The sequence below is a fragment of the Octodon degus genome, unplaced genomic scaffold (genome assembly GCF_000260255.1).
Source record: "Octodon degus isolate 3935 unplaced genomic scaffold, OctDeg1.0 scaffold00048, whole genome shotgun sequence".
Classification (NCBI taxonomy): domain Eukaryota; kingdom Metazoa; phylum Chordata; class Mammalia; order Rodentia; family Octodontidae; genus Octodon; species Octodon degus.
The window spans coordinates 10,496,922-10,505,384 of record NW_004524624.1 but is presented as its reverse complement, the minus strand read 5'-3'; the positions used below and the strand labels follow the sequence as shown (position 1 = coordinate 10,505,384).

Sequence of the window (8,463 nt, the reverse complement as noted above, 5' to 3'; positions counted from 1 at the left end):
TATCTTCTTTAAGAGTTCAGGCAGCAATCTTCCTGCCTCAGCCTCTCAAGCTAGGATTACAGGCATAAACCTAGCCAGAACCTTTTTTTTTTTTTATGGAACCGGGGATTGAACTCAGGCCCCTGCACTTGCCAGGCAAGTGCTTATTCTACTGAGCCATCTCCCCAGCCCCCAGAACTTCTTAAAGTAATTTTAAATTCTACTTAATTGGCAGATAAACTCTGTTTGCTACTAGAAAAGTTATAATGAAAAGACAAAACAGTACTACTCCCTAGATTGTCTTCTCATTGCCACAGGACACAGCAAAGATTCTCTCAACCTTCAGCAGAAAATGGTTTTGTGGTTTTGGAAGTTATATGAAGTCTCCTTCACAAAATTTTCAGTTTAATGTTAAAATTTAGTTTTGTTTTTGTTTTCTTAGAAGGCTCACAATCTAACAACAATGGGGGTTGCCTATATAATTCAATGGAAGAGTGCTTGCCAAGCACACAAGAAACTCTGGGTGCAATCCCCAGCCTGGCAAAACAATACTAAGTAGTAAATATGTAACAAAGTCATTTATTACCAAGTCTTACAAACTACATGTAACTTCACAGTACTTTTTAAAATGATAGTGTAATATGAGTGATGCTTACTGCTACAATGTTATAATACCCACTATAACACAACATCATAGTGACAGAGATTTTCCAGCTCCATTCTATCCTAATGGGACCACTAGCAATCTAGTATTCTGTTGATGACCAAAATGCTATGTAGCACATAACCATAGTTTGTGTCCCGTGGATTTTGTGGAATCAATGACTCATGTCAGATCTAACTGACTGACAGGTATAAACAAAGTCTGGAGGTCAACTTTACCATTCATATATACAACACTGTTCCACTAATAACTTATTGTTATAAAGCAATTCTGAAATGGATTAATTCCTAATAGAGCTTCTTGAAAAAGTGAATCCTTTGCCAGAAAATAAAATCTCACCCCCTTCACATTTTTTTAGCCCCTTTACATCTAAAGAGACCTCTTACAGCATTACTTTCATTTGTAACTATTTCTTTATAGAAGCCAAGTTGCAGCTGTTATTTTCAAAAGTATATGGCACAATTCATTATCTACTTAGTAGCTAAAAATAAGAACTTTGAGTTTAAATATCACTACAAAAAATAAAGAGATATTACTAATTATACTAAACATTATAAAGCTAAACAATGGCAAGTAATTTAAGATATGGGGACTGGGAATACAGCTTAGTGGCACAGTGCCTGCCTGGTAGGCACAAACGCACAAAGGTCCTGAATTCGATTCCCAGAACAAAACAAAAACTAAAAAACCAGAAAAACGAAAATAAAAAATAAAATACGGACAACTTTCATGTAAAAAAACTGAAGCAAATATTAATGTATCTGTGTATATCCACACATTTAGACCTTGTAGATGCACTGAAAACTTCTGGAAGAATACTCAAGAAAGTGGAAGCTGTAATAACTTTAGGCAGATGTACTTTTACTGTATGTCAAATTTGAAATAAAATATTTTATATTACTTTTCCTGTTAAAAATAATAAAACAAATAATACGATAAGTTTTAAAAAGATAAATAAATGAAATCTGTGGAGCCATATAACGAATTAATTTTTTTAATAGGCCTTCTTTTACTTACTTAACCAAGTACTTGCTACTCAGCAACATAGAGATTACCTGGGTAATATTTTCAACTTGAGATAGAAAAAAGGAAGGCTACAGTCATGATAATATTTTTTCAATCTTACTCCTTTTTTCCTTTTTTTAAAAACATTGAAATAAGTCAAACAATTGCTATTCAGCAAGAACATCCCCCTTTAGAAGAGTCCCCTCAAAAATATACTGAATGGTCTATTTTCAATGCTCCAAAAGATTTATTACTCAAGAATACAAATTCTAATTCCTGGTACCTATTGGAGAAGTCAATAGATATTAAAGGGCATGATAAAGTAGTACATTAACAAATCATTCCTCCAAGTATCAACTTCCTTGTGTTGATACTTTCCAAAACTGACCTAGGGCATAAACATAAGTCTTGTTTTGACCCAGGGATATTAGCAAATGTTACAGAAGCAGACGTTTGTTAAGCACACTAGAATGTGCTTTTTGCACCATAGTTATTACCATCTGAAGAAACTTAGTCTCACCTCCTTCAGGAAAAAAGGTCAGATACCAGCCATCCCAGTTAAGTCTAACTCTCAGCTGATCAGCAGGCTGAGTAAGTCTAGTCAAGATTAGCAAAGTAATCAGGTAGTCAATCCACAGAATTGTGAAAAATAATAAACCACTGTTCTTTTAAGTCATCATTAACAGACAACTGACATAAAAGCTCTTGAAAATTCTGTCTTCTCTTCCCTGAGGTACTGCCTCTGAAATTATTAAAAGAATGCCTGAAAATGTTATGGGATATAACATGAAACTGTGGTTTAAAAAGGTACTAGGCCCAAGATCAAATAAATACAAGTTACAAGTACACAGTAATTAATTTCACACTGTAAGTTTGAAGAAGGTTTTTCAAACTCTTACCTCAAAAATTTACTGTTCCCTTCTCCATCGTCATCAAAATCCAGCCTGGGGAATGCCAATAAAAAAATACTGTTAAGTCTACTGATAATATAGAATATTAAGGAACATTAAAGTTTATCAATACACCTACTGTACAACCACCTGAATAGAAGAAAGAAAACAGAAAGTGGGTGGAAGTCAAACAACAATATTATCTTCCCCATCATGCCACACTGGGCAAAGAAGCTGGAAAATAGAAAAGAGTACTTACTGCTAACCCAGTACTTCCCTGGGGTAGCAGCCACCTTTGGAAAGGTTTGCCTCAGAGTATAACCTCTACAGAAAGAACAGTAATCTACTCAAAACAGGAAAGAAAAAAATTAATATAAATAATTTAATTGAGGACTTTTGTCTTGGTAGTGGTGCTGAACACCAAACCTAAGGCCTGGTACATGCTATCACTGAGCTACCCCTCAAGCCCTACTGGCTTTCTGAAACATTTATCAAAACAGTGATTTTATTACATAAAGGAAAACATAAGAAGTTGTTAGTCTGAACATAAAATATATACCACATTCTGAATAAAAACAAAACCTCAATGCCCTCTTTTGCCTAGATAAATACAAATATAAAACAACTAAAAATGGGAAAGGGCCACATGAGGAACACAACTGACATGTTATAGACATTCAGTGAAAGGAGAGGTGACTTTCACCTGAGGGGATTAGGGCAGATTATAGATAATAAAGTAGGCCAATCTCATATTAATTTCTGCATTCTATTAAACTAAAATGTGGCTCATGTTATGATCTTAACCCAGTGATTATTCTTAGCTTCTCTATAGAAGAGAAATAATCAACAGAATACTGGGATGATGGGCCTCCAAATCAGCTGCATATAAAGTAGATGGCACCAACTCAAAAAAAATTTTTTTTGTTCCTCCTACTCCTTCCTGGCCCCTGATCATCTGTCAAAGTCCTACTCATCTCCCCAACATCTGCATTTCTAAGACACTACCATGAAGAAGAAATTGGAAATGGGGGAGGCAAAAAACCTTCAGTATAGCATTACAAATACTAGTAAAATTTTCAAAATAATTTAAACATCCTAAAATAAGAATAAAGGCTGGGTGTGGTGGCACACACCTGTAATCCCAGCACTCAGGAGGCTGAAGCAGGAGGATCATAAGTTCAAGGCCTACCTGGGCTCCAAAGTGAATTTAAGGCAAACCTGACCTACATAGAGACCCTGTCTCAAAAAAAAAAAAAAAAAAAAGGAATTAAGTGCATCTTCCTTTTATACAAGCATTAAAAAATTATATTAATATTGGACACATAACAAGGCAAAAAAATGCTATGCTAGAAAATGATGAAAAAAACCCATATAATTATGAGTAAACTTATTTAAAAAGACATCTATAAAGACTGCAGGAAATACAATAAAAATTTAATATTTGACTTTGGCCACTTTTCTTGCTTTCTCTCTATATTTTCGTTGTTTTTTTTTTTTGCGGAACCGGGGATTGAACTCAGGCCCCTGCGCTTGCCAGGGAAGCGCTTATTCCACTGAGCCATCTCCCCGGCCCTCTCTCTATATTTTCAAATCTTTCTTTAAAAGAAATATTTTTTAAAAGTTTTAAATGCACTTTTTTGACTATAAATTATACCTACTCATTTCAAGAAAGCTGGAAAGTAATTAAAATAATAATAAATCACTTATACTAGGGAGATAGCTCAGTGGCTTAAGTACCTGCCTGGCAAGCACAAGGTACTAAGTTTGATCCCTGGTACCAAAAAAAAAAAAAAAGCTAGTCTCATTTAAAATACTACTATTACTACTACTAAATTACTCACAAACCTATTACCTAGAAATCTGATGAATGTTTTTAGAATTTTTGTTGTTCTTCTAGACTTTAAGATTATGTATTTTAAGACAGGGTCTCACAATGAATATAATTATTATGTATTTCAAACATGTACAGTAAGTCCCCAACTTAAGAACATTCAAGTTGTGAATTGTCTTTCACAGGTATATTGTATATGATTCATTATAGGCTGGGGCTGAGGAGATAGCTCAGTAGAATAAGTGCCTGCCTGGCAAGCACAAGGTCCTGAGTTCAATCCCTCGTACCACAAGAAAAAAAAAAAAAAAGACTCATTATAGACTTATGAAAAAATCTGACTTAAAACAATTCTGGAATGAAGTTCATTCATAAGTTGAGGACTCACTATACTAATAAAAATTTAGGAACCAGGTGTGGTGTCGTACGACTATAATCCCAGCACTCAGGAGATTGAGACAGGAAGATTGCTGTGAGTTCAAGGCCAGTCTGGAGGGGCTACAAAAGTGAGCACAAGGCCAGCACAAACTGCATAGCAAGACCCTGTCTCAAAATAAATAAATAAATAAATATTTTAAAAAACAACAACAAAAGGACAGATACAACACTTATAACACTTTTTTTTTTTTTTTTAAGGGCAGGGTGGCACTACATTTCCTAGGCTACTCTTGAACTTATTATCCTCCCTCCTCAGCCTCTCATCTGCAGCTGTTGGGGTTACATGCATGTACAACTTTACCTAGCTAAATATATAACTTTCTCAAATGATCCCCTAATTTTGACATTTATATTGCTTTTGTTTGTTTTTTTTTTTTTTGGTTTGTTTGTTTGTTTTTGGTGGAATCGGGGATTGAACTCAGGCCCTTGTGCTTGCCAGGCAAGCACTTATCCTACTGCTGTTTGTAGTATATATAACCATAGTATGTTGCTTAAGAGTGGTTTCTAATGCTAATATCCTATGATTCATGTATTTTGCAATTACTAACGTTACAACCTTAGAAGTTACTTATTCATCCTATACCTTAGTAAAAGATTAAAATATACAAAGCTGTTGGACACATAACAAGTCTTATTAATCATGCTACCTCTTGACCCAAGGATGACTCTTGTACCATTACTGATGGAACAAAGCTTAAAGACTAGTTAAGATTAGGGTGTGTTTTTTTTTTTTTAATAAAAAGTTTAATACCCAAAGATATGTAAAATACTAGCCACTCTTCAAGGCCTTTCCAAAGCAAACCCCTTTCTGAAGCTGCTCCCAAATACTGAAGAACACTGTATTTGTTGTTTATAAAAATTTGCCTTTTCTATCATGTAATATATTTATGTGTGTAGTGATTATCTCTGTCAAGATTTGATCAGGCCAAGCAATGGCCGTGACTCATCCACATGGCTGCACTGACAAAGGTTCTACAATCTGAGGTACAGGATCTCAGGATAAATCCTAGGGCATTTCACTGACCTTCTCAGACCAAAAAGCTACAACTCTTATTGCATAGGTCCTGCTTTACCTTGGTCTTAACCATCCAGCAGAAAAGTATGAAGACGAAATATAGGAAATAAAGCCATGTTGTTATGTTGAACTGTGGGGGACTCAGGTCAGTAATTTCTGACATTGCCAGTTAATCAGAAGACCCAATGCTATTATGGGCTACTGGGCTCTTTTAGAATATTTTGCTGAGTTTACACACCTACAATATTCAATAACAGAACTTAGAACAAATGGGGTATACCGATGAATGTCCATTTTGTATCTGTGTATTCAAAGTGGTTGGGATAGATATATAGTTGCATTCTCTTAATGAATAGAATGATTTGTTCTAATGGTGTTTGTAAATAGGATCTCAAGTCCGCATCTTGTATGGCAATTAACCACTAAGAAGAATATATGCAGTGTATTATTTGTTGAAACTGTACTTGCGATTTGATTTGAAACTGTCTCATTGCTATCTGTTTATCAATAAAATTTGGAAAAAAAAAAAAGATTTGATCAACCTGGGGACACAGAATGTGCCTTAATTATCTTTGGATCCTACCAGCAATCAGCACAATGCCATATGCTAATTGGGTATTTACTAAATATATTTGGAACTGAATGAACTCTACATTCCAAATCAAAGTAACAGTAACTTAAAAAAGAATATTCTAGTGTTTAACATTCTCTAAATTCAAAAAAGTTTATCAAAGTTTTGAGAATATAGATACAAAGCTTAATGAAAGCAGCAAAGTTTTCTTAGCAACAGATTATCTAGTAAAATCTCTGGGCTTTGCCATAGTCCTTGTAGAGATTACACACACACACACACACACACACACACACACACACACACAATCTGTTCATAAGAAACTTAGATAAAGACAGCAATTTTATATAAAAAAAGTACAGGGATTGTGGAAGTTATAAGGCAGCACTATAGTAAATAACAGTTGAAGTGAGAAAATCAGAAATAGTCAAGTGAGTTCAACAACTAACTAGGGGCTGGTGAGATAGCTCAGAGGTCTAAAGCACCTGCTTAGGCAAGCCTGCAGGGACCACGGTTCGATCCCTGGCACTACATGCCGTGCCAGCCCCGCCCCCAGGGTGGCTGAGCTGGCCACAATAAATACATAAATGAATAAATAAATAAATAAATAAATAAATAAGGCAATTCTGATCCTGAAGAGCAGTATATAAGATAAAAAGTTGCAGACTGCAACACTAACTAAATCAGGTTGGCTTATAGGAGAGACACTCATGATGCTATACGCAAAACTTACCCAGGTCGACGCTTAATAGCCCTCTGGACAATGGCACTCCCACCTTGAATCCCAGGCCCTGGGTTTCCAGAGGCAATGGCTGGACCCAGTGATGGCACATCTGATGTCATTTCTATCAGAAAAAAATAAAATAAAATATACATTTAAAAAGTGAAGGTCCCTGCTTATAATCAGTATCACCAAGTTGGTTGAATTAAAGGCTCAAGCTACGTATAATAACCTAGCAGTGTAGAAGATACAAATATTCACATCTTGATTGCTCTTCTTAAGTCTCACATCAGCAAAGTATTTCCCCATGCTTTAGTTTCCCCATTGTACACAGTTGGCAAGAGAGAGTACCATATTCTCTAGCCTTCACTTTTAAGAGCTTACAAAAGTGATAAAATATGAATTTAAAACAAATGGAAAATTGATTTATACATTTCATGCAACAAATATTTCTAACTTACTTTATTTTAATTGGAAAATTAAATGGAAAAACCCAAAAGTAAAAATAACCTAATCTTGATAACAAATTTTTATTATTTCTAAGTTTATTAGCACCATTTAGGTACACATAATGATCATGTTCATCACAGGGAATTTGTACCTGTACATATCTTCTCCTTTTTTTTTTTTTAATGTATTTAGTGCAGGGTCTATAGAGTCTCACTACACAGATCAGACTCATAGTACTCCTTCTGTTTTCAGCCTCCCAAGCGCTGGGATTACATTCACGCACCACCATACCCAGTCTCAATCACCAGCTCAGTGCACCCCAGGGGCAGGGCTGGCATAGCCAGGGATCAAATACCAGTCCCTGCATCTGCCTAAGCAAGCTCTTTTATCCACTGAGCTATCTGGCCGGCCCTTGTACATAGTACCTTGATTCCTCTTTTTTCCACTTCCCCTCCTCTTCCTTCAACCCATCCTCCCCTCCTTATTTGCAAAGCTTTATTTCCATTTTATCTTTCTTTTCTCATTTTCCCTTCTTTCTTTTCTTCCTCCTCTCCCTAGTTTCCCTTTCCTTTTGAACAATTTCTTCCCATTTCACAATATCTATTATACATGTTTATTCTTATTTATACTTTGTTTCTCACACCAGAAAGACAAAGTGATATTTACACATTTGTCTAATTTATTTCACTTGAGTGTAGACTCAAGGCCCATCCATTTATTTTATTTTATTTGACATCAGTTATTTTATTTTAAAGGAAAAAAAAAAAAAAAACAATGGTACAAAATCTCAAAACAAGATTTTAGGAGAGTAACAATGGTTAGTACATTGTGTATTGTTCCTGCCAAAGTAGTTTCTCATATTATAAGATATAGGCAAGAAATAATAAATAAACAACATAGGT

At 35.1% G+C, this 8,463-nt stretch overlaps 1 protein-coding gene across 1 annotated transcript in view; it reads right to left on the bottom strand.

Annotated features, from left to right (window-relative positions):
* The window catches only part of Arnt (aryl hydrocarbon receptor nuclear translocator), an 86,367-nt gene that overhangs the window by 46,899 nt on the left and 31,005 nt on the right, over nucleotides 1-8,463 (bottom strand). The window contains exons 2-3 of the mRNA XM_012515004.2: nucleotides 7,124-7,235; nucleotides 2,548-2,592 (exon numbers count right to left, since the gene is read on the bottom strand). Of these exons, the coding sequence (XP_012370458.2) occupies nucleotides 2,548-2,592; nucleotides 7,124-7,235 (157 nt within the window). The remainder of the gene's footprint in view (nucleotides 1-2,547; nucleotides 2,593-7,123; nucleotides 7,236-8,463) is intronic.